The sequence below is a fragment of the Temnothorax longispinosus genome, chromosome 1 (assembly GCF_030848805.1).
Source record: "Temnothorax longispinosus isolate EJ_2023e chromosome 1, Tlon_JGU_v1, whole genome shotgun sequence".
Classification (NCBI taxonomy): Eukaryota; Metazoa; Arthropoda; class Insecta; order Hymenoptera; family Formicidae; genus Temnothorax; species Temnothorax longispinosus.
Genome location: NC_092358.1, coordinates 13,381,739 through 13,403,274, shown reverse-complemented (window position 1 = coordinate 13,403,274; position 21,536 = coordinate 13,381,739). Strand labels below are relative to the sequence as shown.

General features: G+C 36.6%; 2 protein-coding genes across 3 annotated transcripts in view; both read right to left on the bottom strand.

The window, feature by feature from the left end:
* The window catches only part of LOC139809977 (odorant receptor 13a-like), a 602,938-nt gene that overhangs the window by 464,205 nt on the left and 117,197 nt on the right, over window positions 1-21,536 (bottom strand). The window lies entirely within an intron of this gene.
* Window positions 15,473-17,038, bottom strand: LOC139808790 (uncharacterized). The gene has a single exon (XM_071771197.1). The coding sequence runs from the start codon at window positions 16,830-16,832 to the stop codon at window positions 15,657-15,659; it is 1,176 nt and encodes a 391-aa protein (XP_071627298.1). The 5' UTR covers window positions 16,833-17,038; the 3' UTR covers window positions 15,473-15,656.

Sequence of the window (21,536 nt, the reverse complement as noted above, 5' to 3'; positions counted from 1 at the left end):
TATAACGCATGGCAACGCGTGCATGGAAATCAGGGGTAAGCGCTTACACAATAGTAAGAAATCTTGTTCGTTTTGGCAATGTAAGCGACTATGAGCACGTCAAAATGGCAGACAATAGGTTATTGTGTGTTATATTTGCGCAAATAATAACATTATTAGAATTATTATTCGATGTGTGTGGGGAAGAATATTTAATTTTTTAAATAAACCCTTTTTTTAGAATAAAGCGAGCAAGATTTAATTTTATTCTACAAATTTTAAAACCTAAATTACTAAGATCAAAATCAGGACGTAAAACAATATTACCTGAAAAACAATTATTTATCGCTATATGGAAAATGGCCACCCCAGATTCATATCGGTATGTTATTAATATTATTATTACACATTGTTGTTTCAATTTTTAAATCAAATAAAGGGAAGTAAGAGAGGCAATCAGAGCCACGCGCGGTAATTAATGCGCAATCAAAATAAGTTAATAATAAAATATATATATTATAGTTAATACAAATTCGGACGTTTCGACACTTTTTTTGTGTCATCTTCAGAGCGTAAAAATGAAAATAATACATGAAAATTTTAGACGATAAATTACAGTCAATTGCGATAAAATGAGTCAATCAGTAGAAAAGCGCAGTCAAATCAATAAAAAAAATTCATACGAATGTTTGGTAGTCTGTCAGGATATGCCGATATGCAAATGCTCCGAATCGATCGCATCTTCGACGTTTACTCTCAGGTTGGAAGACCAGGTAGAAAGGAGAGATTCGATTGTCTTTTCTAAACCGTGAATCGGAGTATGAATCGCAATATGTTAAAAACGCAATGTATCAGTATTAAAATTACAATCACAAATTCTTATTTACGGAGCATTACAGACCAGTAAGTCGCAGTGTTAAAATGTACCTGTCGCTCTGACATGTCGTGAGTGAGTGAAGCGTTGGTAGAAATTGGAAGATTAACATAATAAAAGCGGTGTATACATGAGTTAGGACCAGTTTCACAAATGTCGGTTAACTTTTAATCTTAGATTAACTCACTCTTCGTCTTTTTCTAAGGGGGACGTTAGAAGGAGGCGAAGAGTGAGTTAATCTAAGATTAAAAGTTAACCGACACTTGTAAAACTGGGTCTTAATGGTGGAGATAAAAATTCACAACGAATAATTCTAAATTTTTTAAACAAAACAATTTAAGAACATAACAAGGGATCTGATAGTGAGATTATCGTATAATAGCTTAAACAAAATGCGAACCTTCACAAAAGCTCATAAGAATAGTCTCCCACGTTCTAAACAATGTAACGTAGTATACAAAATTAACTGTAATGATTGCGACGCATTTTATGTAGGCCAAACAAGCTGACAATTACAAACAAGAATTAAGGAACACCAGAACCATATATAAATTGGGATACATCTAATCATTCTGTTACAACAGATCATAGATTACCATTAAATCATAATTTCGATTGGGATAATGTGGAAATTCTAGATAATAAATCGTATTTTTATAAACGCTTATTAATTTCCGAGATGCTGTGCATAAAGAGACAGGAAAATGGATTGAATTTGCAGACGGACACGGAAGGTTTACCGGATACTTATTTGAACATTATTGATAGGTTATCAAAAATTTAGAGTTATTTGTTGTGAATATTTATCCCCACCATTAACTCATGCATACACCGCTTTTATTATGTTAACCTTCCGATTTCTACCAACGCTTCACTCACTCACGACATGCCAGAGCGACAGATACATTATTTTAACACTGCGACTTACTGGCCTGTAATGGTCCGTAAGTAAGAATTCGTGATTGTAATTTTAATACTGATACATTGCGTTTTTTAACATATTGCGACTCCGATTCACGGTTTAGAAAGGACAATCAAATCTCTCCTTTCTACCTGGTCTGGTCTTCCAACCTGAGAGTAAACGTCGAAGGTGCGATCGATTCGGAGCATATCCTGACAGACTATCGAACATTCGTATGAATTTTATTTTATTGATTTGACTGCACTTTTCTACTGATTGACTTATTTTATCGCGATTGACTGTAATTTATCGTCTGAAATTTTCATGTATTATTTTCATTTTTACGCTGAAGATGACACAAAAAAGTATTAACATAATATATTTTATTATTGACTTATTTTGATTGCGCATTAATTACCGCGCGTGGCTCTGATTGCCTCTCTCACTTCCCTTTATTTGATTTATTCAGAAGAGCCTACATTTTGTTTATTCAATTTTTAATTTATATTTGTGTATGCATATAATTTTTCTTTGCTTAATATTTAAATTGTGTACAGATCCATTTGTGAGAAATTCAATGTAGGAAAAGCCACTGCATTAAATGCTGGAAATTGAAATATCGTTACAATTTTTCCGTCTATAATTCGATTCGACGACATGTTTGTTGATATGCAATTCGCTAACAAAGCGTTCCGAAATGAACGTAAGCGCTTACGCTTGATCACGCTCACACTGCCCTACCTTGCAGAAATAAGCGTTTGTCAGCAGAAGTTATGACGTAAACGATGACGTCATTAGTCGATCCGTAAGCGCTTACAACGCCAAAACGAACGACGTGAGTAACGCTCATAAGCGCTTACAGCGCGTGAGCGTCCAAACCGAACGCACCCTTGGTACTTTATATAAAATTATATATAGGTCTATATATATTTATATATATATATGAGCATATATAATTCTAGATATAACTAGATATGAACAATAGATCATATATGCACTCATGTATGGATACATATAAGATTCATATAGAAGTACATATAACCTATACAGGGTGTCCGAAAAATCGCCTACTCCACTTCGGGAGGTGATTCGGGACCCAAAAACAAGCAAAAAAGTTCATACAAACATAGGTCCGGAAATGAGCCGTTTCCGAGTTATAGCCACTTTTATGTTCAAAAATCGTAATTTAGAATCCGCTTGACATCTCTCTTTCTTAATTATTTCTTAAATTAAAAATTTTTATTTTTAAATATCAGCTAATTCATTAAAACTTAAACGATCCATTGATGAATACGGAAAGATTAGATACAACCTAAAAGTAAGGTGTTGTTAAATAATAATTTGAAACTTATTGAAAAGCCGTGATTTACTTACTGATTTTGAATAGGCGTGAAAACAACTGATTTCTAGTAGCCGTGAAAACAACTAATTTTGAATAGCCGTGAAAACAACTAATTTCAAGTAGCCGTGAAAACAACTGATTTCTTTTAAAAATAATGTAATCGTGAGAAATAGGGTCGAAAACAGAGTTGTGTGAAAGGGTGGAGGTGCAGGATTGAAGGAGGGTGTGAAGGAGGTGGAGAGAAAGCGGTGGAATTGGAGGTGAGGATAGAATCGAGGTGAAGCGGCCAAAAATCGAGGGAGAAGAGGAGAGTTGAAAGTGAGGTTAGGACATAGACTTATATAGATAGACCGGCCCCTGCCGTAAGAGCACGCGTAGCAAAATAGACGGTGCAGACATAGCCGTGGATATGGTCCTTTCTCTCTCTTCTGATCGTTTGGTGGGGATAGAAGTCTAGACTAATGGGGACTAGGAATGGGTAAAACCATGGTGTAAAGAAAGTAAGGTGTGCTCATACCGAGGACGCGTTTTCGTATCGTTCTGCGCATTGTACCAACCGCCTCCATTTTTAAATTCGTATGTTTACGTTGAAAGACACTTAACCTTAATTTTAGACGTCTGTGCTGCAGTACCCGGCAATTACGCGAGTAAAAAGTATATTAACATGCCTTCATGTGCAGTAAAAAGTTGCCGAAGTTATACGGGGAAAAAGGGATCTGAATATCTCAGATTTTTTAGATTTCCTGCAGATCCAGTAATGAGTGAGCAATGGAAAGTTATCTGCGGAAATGAAAATATTAATGTAAAAAATGGTATGTTAAACAAAAACACTTTCTATTTTGATGTATTTGTTAATACTATAATAAATAAATAAATAAAAATAATAAATATTTTGTACATATATGTGTAGCTCGTATCTGTTCGCTTCATTTTCATGCAAATGCATACAAAGAGGCTTTATGGATGCAATCTGTTCTGGGAGCAGGACACTCAGAAAAAAATGAAAAAAGTGACAAACACAAAAAATATTAATATTTATTCACGTTTTATATTATTAGTAAATAACTGTGTTTATTGATTTTTCATTGTTTCATTTATTTTATTATACTTGACCATACATATTGTATATGTATATTTAATATATATACGTTCGTAATAAAATGTTCCGTTCGTTACTTGTTCATCTGAAAAAAAATTTTTTTAAATTTATTATTATTTTCTTTATGTAAATGTTTAATTTTTTTATTACAATTTTATATAATATATGCATATTGAACGTACATTTTATTTTCTTCCTTTATTTTATCCTTTTATTAATTTTATGCAAATTGTATAAAAATGAGTGTGATATGTCAATTTAATTTGCCACTACAAAATGGCGGCCGCTGGAACAAAATTTGATTGGCTGTTCAAAAACCTGCGTAATAGCACACCTTACTTTCTTTACACCATGGGTAAAACGCACACATTGCTCGTCAGTAGATGAAAGGCAGTTGGAGGGGAAGATGCATTGACGTCCACACACAATTTCACTTGATGCGACAATTTAAGTAAGAGGAAATAATGGCACAAATATTCTGTATCTGTAAGAAAGAACTTGGTATGGAGGAAGATGTGATTTTTCATCGATAAATATTCAATGTATATTATATTACATTATAGAATAAAGTTAACCAAAAAAAGAACTGTTTTTCATACGTCTCCTTCGTCAGATTTGCAAGTAAAAATATTTATTCAAAGCATTTTCTGCACATGCAAAAGAATATTTGGAAATTGTCGTTTTTTATTATATAAAAAAAGTAGTAAAATGTCAAAATGTCTTACAAGATTTGAAGATTTATAATAACAATAAACCTTGTTACGTGAAAAAAAATTGTAAACTTATTTAGAACAATACAATTATAGATTCTGCTTTACGTAAAATGAAATGTACTGTACTGTGTCTAAAAATGCTTTTTCCAACATATGCATGCGTTAGATTGGATTGTATGCGTAAATATTGCATTGTGTTAGTTGTTATATATTGAAAGCAATCGGAATACACTTACTAAATATAATTTAAGTAAATAATAGTAATATAATTTAAGTAAATGATGGTAATCATTAAATAAAAAAGCAATTTGCACGTTTCTGACCATGTTTTATTCATATTAACTTTCTTTCATAAACATATCTTGTATGTATAAACATATAAACATACTTTTTATAACGTTTGAAACGTCTGAGTTTGACATGCGCGGAGCTCGGATTTCGGTAGGACGATTGGCCATCGGCGGTCTACGTCATCGTACTTGCGACAAATTTTTGTTTGGCGATCCGAATCTAATATAGTTATCCAATAGTTACTTCGCTCTCAATAGTTTTTCAATAGTTTTTTATTAACACGTTCACTTGCAACAATAATGTGTATATCTCTATATAAATGTAAATGTACCTATTATTATACATATATGAATATATTTATAATATTTCATACAGATATTATTATTTCAAATCCTTCAAAAAATACTAAGAAATTATCTACATAATTGTTTCACATTGCATGCATAATGTTTTAAGTATAATTACATTTTTTTCAACCATTACGAAACTTTCAATCCTTCAAGAATAATTAATGTTTTTAGTGTTATTAATGCTTGGTGTTATTAAATAAAATTTAAATTATACAAATAATTTCCGTAATTTTTACATTATTTATACAATTTGTGTAAATAATAAAACGTTTTCTTGTCATTTAAAACTTTGTAAGAAACAAAACTTTATAAGCAAGTAATTTGAAGCTATGGGGACGGCGAGATGACAAGCTCAGCGCAGAGAGCAGCACCGAGATTGGGGACGTGTCATACTGTTTACGTTTAATGTGGAAAGTTTAATGAGTGGAGAGATTTGGAGAATAGTGATTGTGTAAATTAATACAAAAATTAAGAATGGATATTTCTAAAATAAAAATTGCAGAATTGAAGGAAGAATTGAGGAAGAGGGGAGCACCTTTGAGAGGAAGAAAGACTGAACTTGTAGAAAGGTAAATACGTTTCGTTTGTCAAGTTATTATTATTTTAATGAAAGGTGGTAAAAAAGAAGCATTATCTCGATATAAAGATATATATTTACAGTCTTCAACTATGAACCTTAATAAACTGTTTGTAAGGCATAAAGGTTTGAGGTTAGAATAATGTTACTGTGCAAACTGTCATCAATCTCTATTTCTACCCTCCAGGTTGACAGCATATGTAAACAATAACAATTTTAATATCGAAGTCAATTTAGATCCAGTCCTTCCCCAGTTTGATCTTCCTTCGGACGAACAATTTAAGGATATAAATGCTAATTCAACTTTATCAAAGATCACCAAGCTTCATATTAATCTTTATACAAGCAGGTAACTTGCATTCTGCAGTTGTATAAAGTAAAAGTATTTCTACACTTGTTTATTATCCATATTTTTTGTTCTCAGGTTTGAGAAAAAAGATGATATGGGTGAGGCCATGTACAAGGATAAGTTTTTAGAATATGTCAGATGCTGCAAGAGAGATGACATTTTCTTCTTTAAAGGACTGGTACATGCCCAGATGTACAAAAAAGTAACTTACAACGTGTATCTCAAGATTACAAATGAAGCTGTAATAGAAGCCAGTCATTGTGAATGTGCTGCAGGAGAAGGAGGCTCAGCTCATTGCAAACATGTTATTGTGCTGCTCCTTGGAATTGAACAAATGGTACATGAAGGTAATATAATATTGAGACAGGCATGTACTCAACAGTTACAAATTTTCCATAAACCAAAGAAGAAGTACCAAGGCACTCCATTGAAAGCTGCTTCCCTGAAAAGTAACCATTCATCCAATCCGTTTGATCCCAGACTTCCGAAATACAGGGGGAGACATAGCAAAGAAAGACTTCATAATTTGTGTGCATCATTTAATTCGAGCATGCCTTTCAAGCACCTTCTTGTTCCCGCAAATCCTTATGGCGTAGAATTGGATCATACATATTCACGAGTGAATCCTAAAAATAAACTGCTTCAATCCATGCTTCTTCTTGATGTGGCAGATGAAGATGTGGTAAAAATAGAGATAGAAACTCGTGGTCAGTCTAATAATCCTCTGTGGTTTACTCGTAGGAAGGTTCGTATGACAGCTAGTCACTTTAAAGATTGCTGTATGGCTAAAACGGAAGAGGCTGCGAGATCACTTGCTTTAAGACTGCTGAATCCAAAGAAAATACACAGTGCGGCAATGGATCATGGTATCATTAATGAAGAGGTTGCCGTCTGTAAATATATTGAATATACTGGAAATAAATTTAAGGTAGAAGAGTCAGGGTTAATTGTGTCAAAGGAACGCCCATATTTAGCTGTTTCGCCAGATAGATTGTTGGGACAAAATGATCTAATTGAAGTAAAATGCCCATACTCCTCACGTAACAGTGTGATAAATCCAATTACTGTGCCATATTTGTACTTTGATGAAAAAAATTCTCTATGTTTAAAACCTGACCATCAATATATGTACCAAATTCAAGGTCAGTTATCAGTTGCGAAAAAAAAAGTTTGTTACCTGGTAGTTTATACCTATTGTGATTTAAAGATAATATCAATTGAACAAGATCCTACTTTTATTAGTGTTAGGCCAGTCATATTAGACATCGAACCTTCCAATTACTCTTTTCAGGTTGCAACCACCATGAATCGCTTTGATTTAAGGTGCTGTAAGTGGGATTGATTTTGCTTCGCAATGCGCATGCGCATTAAAAAGTTATTAACAATATTATCGACAAAAAACGCGATTTTTTTTATTTTTTCTCAAATATCTCGAAAACTAAGCAAGATAGGGTAACTAACTATACGTACCTTTTTTGTAGAGCGTAAAATTATCTACAATAATGATCTGAACAACATTTATCGTCAAGTCAGTCGTTTAGCTTGCACGCGCCGTCAAAGTCCGAGACTCGGATCTCGAAAACCCTCGATTTCATCGTTTTTTTAATATTGCGTCGGTGATTTTTTTCAGTCATTTAAAATAGAATTAAAAATTCCCAAAAAATCACACATCATCTGAGAACTACAAAGAATACTTTTCAGGGTGTAACCGATTTTTTAGACCCTTTTTCTTTAGTTTGTAGCTATGTAAGCAAAAAATTTTGATTTTTTGGACTACTCTTAGTTTTTCGCTGTTTTCAGACCTTAGAATTTATTTGAGACGAATTTTATCGTATGCATCTTGTTGTGGACGAAATTTGCAACAAAAAAGGACCCTTGTATTTTCTTCGTACGACGAACGCTGATTTTTTTATTGACGTGCAAAGTTATCTAATATTGCGCATAGGTCGGATAACGCTTGTTTTACACTAAAATAATTATTTTTATAAAATTTACGTAATTTTTCGCATTATTATTGAACCATATTGCAAAGCCGTTTTCAACACATTCTCTCATGTTTACTTATTTATTAACAAATTGTTTATTTAAAAATTATTATAAACAATTAAAAAAACATGTTATAATCGTTGTACTCGTTGTCTCATATCAACTCAAAAAATGTTTTTAAAAAATTTATTCATATTATTTATAACATTTATTCAAACATACAGACAGTGCATCTTTTGACTATTTTCCACACCACCTCTGAGGTAAAGTCAATGGTGCGTTTTTTTTCTGTGGTTTCCCCAGTAGGCCTAATCCACAAGCATTGAAAATATGTTTTTTTGATGTGATAATCATTTGGATATTCCTTGGATACTAAAACTATCCAACACGCAGATGTTGATGAAAATTAACATCCGCGTCTTGAATAATTATTTCAATTCTCAGTATCCATAGGCTCAGCTTGCATTACGATATCTTCTATGTCACTTTCGTCCTTTTCTGCCTCGTTTTGCTCAGCTTCTTGATCTTGGTGTCCGGGGAAGATCTCAAATTCTTCGTAGTTAGGATCATCTATTTTGTCCACTTCATCGTTTCCAAGGTCAATTGCCATTCGATTCGTGCAAGACATTCCTTGACAAGACAAACAGATTTGGGAGCATTGTAAGCCGAGTCGTCGACAGCCACATGCCTTCCCACAAGACCCTGTGCATTTACACGAGATATTTCTTAGTAATGATTCTGGAGCGGGCTTTGATTTTGTCATTACTGGCATCAACGTAGAATTTTTATATTTCCATCCCCAATCCAGAATTGAAAATTCATTGTCGCCGAGCCACTCTTGCACTTGAAAATATACTCTACGGAAATGTTGTGAAGCTGCTGCCAGTGTCGGTGGCAGCTGAGCAAGACGAACCTCCAGCTTAGCTCGAGCAACTGATGTTTGGAAACGCTTGAAACGATAATTATCAAGATGGGTATCTTCAATTGATGCTCCATATAATGCCAACATCAGACGTTCTCCTGCATCATCGATAGATTGTCCTGAAGCCTCAAAATCGTAAAAAACTCGTATATCTTTTAGTAAATTTGGTTTTTTTTTTAGGAGATGGAAAATGCTATTTTTTCCTCGTTGGAAAATTGCGCTCGTGGTGTCACAGCCAGTAAAAGCATGAGCAAAAACAATTATCTCTTTCTTTGCTGCGTTTCCTTCTGATGAATACACGACATCTATTGTTTTTCCTCGCCCTTGTTTGAAAAAATGTATATTTCGATCCACAGGTGTTAATCCAATCATGAGAACGGCAAGGTCGACATCTTCACCCACGATTACGACTTTATTATGCTGGATACTCTCGGCAATAGCTGTGGTGACAATTAAACGATCAGCATCATGATCTGCTTGCTTGACGGCAATGCCAGCGGTTTCAAGGTGTTTCGAGAGATATTTGATCAGTCTACTTTTGTTCTTGTCATTGCTCAGAAATTTTGCTTGATTCATGGTTGCCACCATATCCTCTGTGAATGTCACATCAGCTCCGAAGTTTTTGTTCGTTCGTCTCATCCTCTCATAATTTTTTGCACCTAAGGAATCGTCTCCATATCCATCAAAAACCACAATGCAATTGAAACCATAATGCTTCCGAATGTAAGCCTCATAGGTTTTGAATATGTCAGTATACGTATTCCCCAGCGACCATACTACTCGATGCAATAAAAATCCACCATCAATAATTACTCTGCTTCCAGTCAAAGTGAATTGATCGGCTGCCATTGGTGTTAACGATTTATATAAATCGGATTTCTTCGATTTTCTCATAAAGCCTTGATCATCGAATAAGGATAACGGAAAAGGTGCCAATTCGTAGCGAAATGCATCACGTGTCGCTTCCTCATTGCCACTCAACAATACAACTATTCGTTGGAAAAGTAAGGTCGTATTGACAGTGACAACTTCTCCATGGATTTCTACACCTCGTTTCACAATAGCTAAAGTCTGGACTCGGTTTGAACGTTTCAATTTTAAATCTGACAGACTAATCCCTACCATCGACTTTATTGCAGTTGTTCCTATTTCAAATGCTTTGTCGCAATTAATTTTGGGCCCTCCAACCAAACCAGTGGATATCGATCTCAGTTCATCGCATATGGGGAATGGATCATGTAGTTCCAGCCATTCTATCAGGCGCGAGCAATCTTCCACGTCTCTTTTGATGCGACTCGATCGCAAATCGACGTGTTGTTCACCTGTGGTCGATCTCACTCCGGAAAACGTCTCTATTTGGTCAATAACCTCATAGGCTGTCGGCATAGCAAGGATCCATCTGGCTAGAACGCTGTCGGATATTCCACGTCCATGTGTAACTCCTCCTTCAGACTTCAAAAGGCGCATAATCGTCTGCTCTATAGTCATATCCGTCCAATTTCCCGAAGTCATTTTGTCGGATCTTCGGATAGTAAAATAACTACTTTCCGTGAATTTTTGGTATTCGTTTACTGTCATGACTTGTTCGAGATTTGACATGTCCTGGAGGTATAACTGGGCGGATTTAGCGTATGCCAAATGACCTGATGCGTGGAAAATAGGCAGCATTTCACGAATACACCGCAAGTGCAAATGCCAGTTTCCTAAACGCTCCGCCTCAATGTATAACTTGATGACATTTATGCAGTCCATATACTGCATCCAAAGTTGCGCTGTGCGTCCTCTTTTCCTCACTACATCCATTTCATCCTTCAATCGGATTGCTAAGTCAAATAAACGTGTATCATTTTTTATAGTTTCTGCCGTTGGTGGCTCAGCGTCACAGTTACTGAAGAATTCGATGACATATTCACGAACGCTTTCATCGATGTTTGTCATACCTCGGACAATCATAGTGCCTAATGCTTGGTATGTTAGCAAATGAGCTCTCAGGGCACGCGCGAAAGCGTGTCCTGAGAGCATTTTTTCAACAGAAACGGATGCATACACCGTGGACCATAATTCGCTCAGTCCGCTGGCTTCCATTATGGTTCCCAGTCCTCCAAGGTAAGACATAAGCAAATGAAATCCTCCCAATCTAACGACAACATTTGCTAATTTTTCATCTCTCTCAGCGATGATTTCTCTGGCTTTAATGTAGAGTGGCTGATCAAAAGTGACAAAGCAAGTTTTTTGCCTTCTTTTTTGACATTCTGAAGCTGCATAAAACAGCACTGTATTAATGGCATCCTTGCTTGATGGAGGAAGATTGACAAACGGCAAACACAAAACACGAGAGACATCGTACTCTATGTTTGTCGCAATAGCCTCGATATAGCCTTTCCAACTAGGGAGATTATCTACTCCAAAAGATTTTGCAATTACGTGGAGCGCATACGTAAGAGGAAGGTGCTCAGGTTCTTGTAAACCATCTTGTTCCAGTTCTTTAAAGATAAGATTTTTCAATCCAGATCCACTATTATTTCCATAATGTTTAATCTTAATTTTTGCTTGCGATGCCAAAATTGCAGCAGATGGCATGGCTTTCAATTTTTCAATCCGTCCTTGTATTTCTAAGCTATCCTTTGGAGTAACACAACAAATGCCACCCATGCTGTGGAATGTATTGAGGCCATCTAATGTACAAACATTGTGGTCAGCGTTGTCAAAAACATATTGACTAAATGCATGCTCTTTAATCAGTACTTCAGAATTTACAACTGCAGAGGCTTCAAAGAGCGTTACATTGTTATATGATGCACACAGTCCTAAATTGGAAAGAGTATCGATCAATAATTTTGAGCCAAATTTACGATGCAAGAAAACACCAACGCCAATTTGAATCGATGACAGAAACGACCTGGGCCTTGTCACAGAAATGATAGCATGTGCTATGCTGTCCTTTTTCCTTTCCAAGCTTTCCTCGTTGCCTCTTTTTCCTTTCAGCATAACTTCACTTAAAAATAATTGCAAAGATTCCGGAACATCGTCCACTGCGTTGTCAAGAAATTGGTGAGGAGATGGATATGATCTTGTATCATAGAATTGTTTCCTTATGTCGTCTCTGACAATTGCAGCTGCTGCCCTAACAATTCGTAAGCGCTCTCCTTGTTCAGTTTTCTCCTTGTTGGTGTACCAAGAATCGATTAAAGCATCATAGTCATTACCACGAAAGCATATAAGTGTCGGTCTGCCATTTTTCTCATGAATCATTATCTTTTCTCCATATCTTTTCAGTAATTTCGATTTCAATGTCTCTGGTTTAGGCTTGTACTCCTTCATTTCATCCAGTAATTCGGTCAATGTGAATTGATATTCATCATTTTCTTCGATGTAATGGCAAACGTTTTCAAAAGCAGTCTCTAAGTCAGTTATTGGTGGCTTTCGTGCAGAATTCCCCGTAGGAATGTGCGAGAAGCGTATATTACAGTTAGTATGGTACCGACCACCAACTTCTTTTAATGAATGTACTCCTTCAATTCTACTGAGTACATCATGGGCCCATTGGTCATTTCGTTTTCGTGCGGTCTCTTGAATTCTCAGCTGAATGCTGTCGGCCGAAACAAGTCGTCTCGTTCTATCGTCTTTACATCTATAGTCTCTACATTGTTTGTCGCAAAAGAAACAGTTCGATTCAAAATTAAATTTTTTAGGACTGCTCGATCGTCGAGATAGTCCAGCTTGAGAATATCGCGTCGGATTTTTCTCGATACGAAGAGTTCTCAATTCCGAACTGTATGATTTCCGACACTTGTCATGAATGCGGATTTCGTCTAAATTCTGCAAAACCAACCACTTATTGTCTTTACGCCTCTTACTATTCGTTATAAAGGTGTTGATTGCTCGACGTTTTGCTGTAACTACAGTTTCTTTTAACAGGCTCTCATTGCAAATAAAACACTCGTTAGACATGTTTGTCTTCATAAGTTAACTTTCTTCGCAATTAATACAACTTTTTAAATTCACAAATATACAAACTGCTCACGATTAATACAATGCAATGCTCAGAAACGTGGACTGTTCACTCGAAACGTTATACATTGACAGGCAACATTGACAGTCTTTCATTTAGATGATTTTCAACTTTTCGGATTTAAATATACATTTTTTCAAACATGGGCGAGGAAAAACGCTATATATCGTGTGTTCATCAGAAGGAAACGCAGCAAGGAAAGAGAAAATTCCTTTCGCTCATGCTTTTACTGGCTGTGACACCATGAGCGCAATTTTCCAACAAGGGAAAAATGGCATATTTTTTTTACGATGGAAAAATAGCATTTTCCATTTTCCTTAAAACCCCCCCCCCCCCCGAATTTACTGAAAAACGTACGACTTTTTGACGATCTTGAGGCAAATGTTAATATTCATCAACATCTGCGTGTTGGATAATTTTAGTATCCAAGGAATGTCAAAATAATTATCACATAGAAAGGACATATATTCAATGCTTGTGGATTAGGCCTACTGGGAAAACCACAAAAAACGCACCATTGGCTCAGAGATGGTGCGAAAAATAATCAAAAGATGCACTGTATGTTTGAATAAATGTTATAAATAACATGAATAAATTTTTTAAAAACATTTTTTAAGTTGAAATAAGACGACGAGTACAACGAATATAATATGTTTTTCTAATTGTTTATAATAATTTTTAAATAAACAATTTATTAATAAATAAGTAAACATGAGAGAATGTGTTGAAAACAGCTTTGCAATATGGTTTAATAATAATGCGAAAAATTACGTAAATTTTAATAAAAAATAATTATTTTAGTGTAAAACAAGCGTTATCTGACCTGTACGCAATATTGGATAACTTTGCGCGTCAATAAAAAAATCAGCGTTCGTCGTACGAAAAAAATACAAGGGTCCTTTTTTGTTGCAAATTTCGTCCACAACAAGATGCATACGATAAAATTCGTCTCAAATAAATTCTAAGGTCTGAAAACAGCGAAAAACTAAGAGTAGTCCAAAAAATCAAAATTTTTTGCTTACATAGCTACAAACTAAAGAAAAAAGGTCTAAAAAATCGGTTACACCCTGAAAAGTATTCTTTGTAGTTCTCAGATGATGTGTGATTTTTTTGGAATTTTTAATTCCATTTTAAATGACTGAAAAAAATCACCGACGCAATATCAAAAAAACGATGAAATCGAGGGTTTTCGAGATCCGAGTCTCGGACTTTGACGGCGCGTGCAAGCTAAACGACTGACTTGACAATAAATGTTGTTCAGATCATTATTGTAGATAATTTTACGCTCTACAAAAAAGGTACGTATAGTTAGTTACCCTATCTTGCTTAGTTTTCGAGATATTTGAGAAAAAATAAAAAAAATCGCGTTTTTTGTTGATAATATTGTTAATAACTTTTTAATGCGCATGCGCATTGCGAAGCAAAATTACTCCCACTTACAGCACCTTAAATCAAAGCGATTCATGGTGGTTGCAACCTGAAAAGAGTAATTGGAAGGTTACCCCCCTAAATTAGTCTAATATGACTGGCCTATGTAATGTTATCTAAACTTGATCTGTTTTATGAGAAGTATTTTCTTCCAGCTCTTTTAGATAAGTATTATTACAGGCATTACTCAGAGTATATACTTACATTTTGACTTAAGCAACTAAATATCTCATATATTTTGTGGAGACAAAAATGTTTAAAAAACAGTATTTTATTTTTAATTTTTGATCTACCGGCATCAAGCCATGTTTTACAGATTATGCATTATGCTAGTTACTTTTAAAATTATAAACTTTTTTACATAAAGTCAATTAAAAATGAATATGATACGACAGATATGTAAAGAAGAAAATTGCAAATTTTGTTTTGTTATTAATATTGTATCTACAGAGAGAGATGCTATATATAATTATTTATTATTAAATCCATGAAAGTATTATTGTATATTTTATTCTACGTTGTCTTTTTTTATGTCTCAAATGTTTTGTATTTTATATAGTTTCATAGAATGGTCTGTGATGTAGCTATATTGTTTTATTGTAAATTGTATAGCAATAAGTGATTTTAATGCAGACCTTTTCGGTATTGAATTGTATGTTCAAGTGTAACTATGCTTAAAAAAAAACAGTTTGCATTGCATTTATTTTGTATTTTATTTTGTATCTGATCAATCAATTTGTCAATCAAATGATTATTATTTTAAACAAGAGTACACAAAATTCCTGTGCAACATACCCAAAATCCTTTTTCAAATAGATATTTTTTTTCAAACCTTACGCATCTGCACTTACAATATTTTCTCGAAAATTACAAAGAATACAGCACACATAGAAAATTTCACTTCCTACAGTTACATAGCAAACAGGAAGTTCAGTTTTCAAAATTTTATACGTCTTTGTTAAGCCTATGAGTCTCTCTATGTGGACTCTTTTGCTGGCAAGTTTGCGATCTTTAAGAAGAGTCATGCCTGGTAACTGAGTCCTGCCTTTTAGAAAAGCTGGTATATTTATGGATACTTGGCTTGGAGCAAACAAATCTTGGACTGTAAATCCACGATCAGCCATTACAGAGTCACCAGGATCACACTTCTTAATAAGATCACTTCTTTCAACTATCGCTCTATCACTCACTGACCCCGCATAAGCTGGCGAAATATGGGAAATAAGTCCACTAGGCGTTGCACCAACTAATACTTTCAATGTAGTTTTGTTCTTGTATGTGCTAAAGGTTGCTTGCTTAAATGTAGAATTTGTAGGAGCAGCGATAGGAAATTCTGTTCCATCTACTATAACCCTAGTTGAAGGATACATCTGTTTAAATCCTGAGGGCATATAATACATTATGAGGTCCTTGCTAGGCCATATGTCTATTTCAGACCACTGACAATACATAAAACATATCCATGTAATAACAATATTCTGAATTGTCTTTTTGCTGACATCAAACATGTAAGCTAAACCTAAATCAGGTATGGCTCTCCTCAACTTAATGAGAGTTATAAAAAATTGATCCTCAACACTAATATTTGATACCGTATCATAGCGGTACTTTAGCTCATAAGCTGCTGGCCCTAAACTATATAAAACTAATTTGAATTTCTCTAAGGATTCAAGACCAGTATAGTACATTACAGCGTCTGGCTTGTTACCAAATGTGTCTATAGTAAAAGTATTCTTTAAGATGGTTTGAGTGGCAGCGTTAACAAAAGTTTTATTTTGAGAAAGTTTAGGTTTTGCTTTAGGACAGGATGCTCTTTCTTCGATGCTTTGATTGACACTTGCATTACATAAGTTTGAGGTACTTCTCACTTCAATTTCACAACTGATAGGGATGTCAATTATGTAATGATTAGTGTTTTCACTAGATAAAGGGAGAACTGGTTCCATAAGCTTGTCACTTTCTTCAACATCAACAGCTGGACAATAATCGGAAATGGGGCTCTTAACCATCAGCCTGTTTTGGTTTAGTTTCAGCTCTCTTTGCTCCTGTCGTCTGGAACGAGCATCTTGCGAAATGTCCAATTTTTTTCTCCATGAAAATATGGATGGCACTGCATCTTTCTTCAAAATGTTTTTCACCAGTGTAATACCTGCGGAAAAAATATAATATTGTATATGACAGGTTATGTAGAACTGCTGCTTCCGCCAACTCTGTATAATAAAGAAGCTAATCACACTAAAAAATAATAAATAAAAACATATGTTTTATTATATATTAATTTTATTGTAAACTCACCAGTTTCAAAGCCGGTAGTAACATAATCTTCAGGTCTAAAGTGGTTTGTGCACAGTCGCGAATTTGTATTTGGATAAAAATCCTTGCGTTTTATAGCACTGATCCATCGTTTTTTTATTATCTTGTCTCTCGGGAACCGATGCCCTCCCTTATTTTTACACCCATATGCCACACACATTCCCGGCATGTTAAAAAATTCCGAACACAGCTTTTCTCGCTAACGAAATGCTCGGTACTCGACTACTCGGTGACAGCTCGGTGCGTCCCCAACTTCGCTAGCGCCCCTAGCGGCTAAGAGTGGCTCGCGTCGTCCCCATATATATATATATATATATATACCTATTGTTTTCACATTTACCATACGATCGCAGCGCTCCGCGGCTAGCGGACGATCTGTGAAGCACAGGTCGTTACATTAAGAGGCATACCCCCACCACGGGAGTTTCGCGACCTGTGTATACGACCGTGGTCCGGCCCAGAGCGGGGTGCCGGCTGCCTCAAAAGGGTAGGTTGGCACTACTGCAGAGCGGCGGGATTAGCGTGCGGAGCGGGCCGGTAAGGAAGAGAGAGGGGATACCGGTGAAGGATGAGATGGCGCGAGAGAAGATGGGCGAACGCGCAACGCGCGTCAGCGTGCCAACGATAGAGGGTCGAGGTTGGAGATCGAGAGATCGAGAAAGGCGGGGTCGACGGAGCGTAGCGAGCGCGCGGCGAGGCACGTGGTGACAGTAGAGAAAGGAGAAAGTGTGAAAAGGCTGCGAGGAAAGCAGGAAAGCAGTGAAGCAATAAAAAGGGTAAAGAAAAGCGGGAGAAAGGAAGAGAAAGAGCGGGCAGGTGAAAGGTGAACAAGGAAGTGAGGGAGAAGGAGGAGTGAGATAGGAGGCGCGCGCACACACGGACACGCAGTGGGGTTAGTAGGGTCTGGGAAAGAAGCGGGGCGGGAGGGAGAGAGGTGCTGATAGTGGAGTGAGAGGAGGAGAAGGAGAGAGTGGAGCTGTTAGGAGGGTGTGGGATATTTAGGCAGAGGGGGGGATAGGGGTGGACGAGGACCTGACCATATGAGTTATAGCGAGGATCTAGAGTGCCGAGAATTAATTATAGGAAGAAGGTGAAAGAAGGCAGAAGAGCGGACGGAGGGCGGAACCAGAGAGTATTCTTCGTTTTCTTAATATCCCAGATGGCTCTCCGGCTTTAATAAGCCATAGTACCACGCTTTATACACAAGTCAACGGGTCCAGAGTAGGGAAACGCTGGAGCCCTCTTGTATGAATCGCAGAAGGCTACAAGCCTGTTATTTTATTACTGTGACCAGTTGAGAGGTTGATAACTACCTAATATAAAAAAGGAACAACGCGCATGCATCTACAGCTTAAGATTACAATCCTTAATAAAAGAGAGTATAGCCTTAACAATCTTATAATTTAAGTTACTAAACAAATACAGGCAAGAAAAAGGACCCGAAAGATTAAAATCGAAAAGAGATCTAATAAGACCTATTAATTTCAAGCAAGTTACATGCCCAAAATATATGATCAACATCTTGAAACTCAAAATCACAAGGGCATGAGGGGGATTCGCCGATACCGAACTTATACTTAATAGCGTTAGTATATGGGTAACCAGCAAGCAAACGAGCCATGATTCCAAAATCACTTCTACAAATTTTAAATTTTGAAAGAAATGCCAGATTCAAATTTAGATCAGCCAGGTTTTCCATGTAAAATCTGCCCGATCCATTATTAATGCGATCAATAAACCTTGCATCAATATCAGTGTAAGCGTACAAAAGATGTGAGGAAATATCCTTATGAGAAACTTTATTATTAAGTAAGGAGCCACTTAGTGAAGCTTCCTTGACAGCCGACTCAGCCTGCTCGTTACCCAAAATTTCTCTATGTGCAGGGCCAAGAAAATCTAACCGTACTGCCGCATGATGCGGCAAGACTAAGCCTAGACTTTAGATTCGGAACTAAAGGGCTAAGCTTGCCATTACTGAATGGTTTAATATTTGCGATAGTCTGCAAGACGCTCCACAAATCCGTACATATATTAACATGTTCCCACGAATTCAATAATGTCAGATCGATAGCAGCAATAATTGCCAGAGAGCCTCGGCGGAAAAAGAGCTCGTATATCTATTTAACTTAAACCGTTGAGTAATGTCCAATTGGGGGATCCGAACCGAGCAACCCGCAATCGGTTCTCCGTCAATCCCCACAGATTTAGAGCCATCAGTAAAAATATCAATCTCAGTAGGGAAAGATCTATTCAAAGAAATCAGATTAGTAAAAGCTAAATTAAGGTTACTATTATCCTTAGCAAACTGACCGGACTCAGAATCTATGGAGGAAGTGACAGCAAAAATATGTAAAGGGAAAGAGAAAACCGGATGTATATCCCAAGTATAAAAATGATTACGAAACGGTGCTATTACAGACCATCGGGAAACAATGAAAGGAACGTTACTAGGAGCAATGCTTTGTCGATTAATCAAAAAATGCAAATTGGAAACCTTATTAATCATTTTATTATTACGCAATTGAATAGATCTACCCAAGTATTTGTCACATTTATACGAAATTCTTCTAATAAAAGATCTCTGACCTGAAAACACACAACACACCCTGTTAGAAGAAGATTTAGGGATATTCAGGGCCACCTTATAAGCAGAGCATAATAAAAACTCTCAACAGTCTTGAGATAAGAGCGAGCAGCGCTGATATACCACATAGAACTCCATTCACAAATAGCTCCGATGGTAGCGTTAATGAAGTTGATTGCAAGAATGGGGCTAATACCCTAAGATCCTCCAGCAAGCCATTTCAAAATATTCACAAAAGTGAAAGATTTAGTTCGCAAGGAGGAAATAAATAAGGAAGTAAACGGAGAATCAGAAATACTTTCAAACTGATTAGAAGCCCAAGGGGGTAAAAAATTATCAATAAATTTGTGAATACCTTGAAATTTACTACTTGAAGGAGGATTATTTGGTTTGAAAAATACAGTTTTTAAAAGAATTGATCGTTTTCCAAAAAAATTTAATATTAAAATTTTTATTTGTCATTAACAAAATTGACGAAATTCTCTCTTTTTCTTCGACGAATAGTTTTTCTAGCTATATCAAACTTTTCTTGTATAGACCAGCATTCTCCCTAGAAAAGCGAGCAAGACAATTCTTGAAAGATCTTTTCCTATGAGCAATAGCCTCCTCAGATTCAGGGTCCCACTACGGTTTACGGATACGTTTTTTAAATTTAGTTTTATAAGATTTACAGATCTGAGAATTTTGATCGAAATATTGGATATGTCCTGCATCGTCAAAAATTGATGCGCCAGATTTAAGGGCACAGTCTATAACAGAGGAAGACCACAGGTCGTAAGCGTGATCTCCAGAGAGATCTTTAAGAGTAAAGCCTTCCATAGATGTACTAATCAACTCGCTAAAGTAATTCTTGTTCATCCTAGTCAAACACATCCTCGGTCTTTTATCAGGATCAACAGAACCAACATCAGGAGAGAACTGAATGTAAATCTGAAAGTGATCACTACCAAAGGATTCTTCAGAGATAGACCAAGAACAGTCGTAACATAATGAGTTAGAGATAAAAGTAATATCAGGGCCACTATGGAGACTCGGATTATCAGAAACTCTCGTAGGATCCCCGTTATTAAGGGGAACAAGATCATAGCATGAAATTGCCTCCAAAAGAGAAACACCATCCCTATTATTCCTGGAGAAACCCCAAGTCTCATGCTGGGAGTTGAAGTCCCTACAAAAAACAATAGCTCCCGAATCAGAGGCATCCGTAATTCGAGAAATAAAATCCTTCCAACAGGCTTGGTTGATATATACATCCGGAGGTTTATAGACAGACACGACTAGAATTCTATGAGCAGATACCTTATTATTAAAGAGAGAAATGCATGCTGTTCCGGATTGGGCGAGTTCACGCGCACGGCGAGCCCTTCGCGACGGATGAGGAAGCGCTACCGCGATCCCGTTCTTATCAACCACATGCGCGATTCCAGGAGCGCTTCGCGACCAATCAAATTTCGCGAGCGTTCGCACATCGACCCGCATATCTATCGAAATCGATTGGCATGGTTCTTCATCCTCGCGTTGTGGCGCCGCCGGAAGCGCAGTAGAGTACGTCTGTAGCCGGCCGGTGAACCACACGTGTCTACATCTGCGAAACTGAAAACATCGAACCGGGTGGCGGGCCACGCAACAAGATCTCCGCCAGCTCCGCGACAAGATCTCCGCTCGCGCCGACAGGATCTCAGCTCGTGCCGCGACAAGATTTCCGCTCGCGTCGACACGAGATCCGCGCTCGTACCGCGACAAGATTCTCCGCTCGCGTCGCTGCAAGATGTCCGCCGTCAGCCTGCTATCCCGCGTGTCGTAAAAGACACCCGCT

Coding starts and splice junctions, on each gene's coding strand:
- LOC139808790 (XM_071771197.1), bottom strand. CDS start 16,832: ATGGTTAAGAGCCCCATTTCCGATTATTGTCCAGCTGTTGATGTTGAA.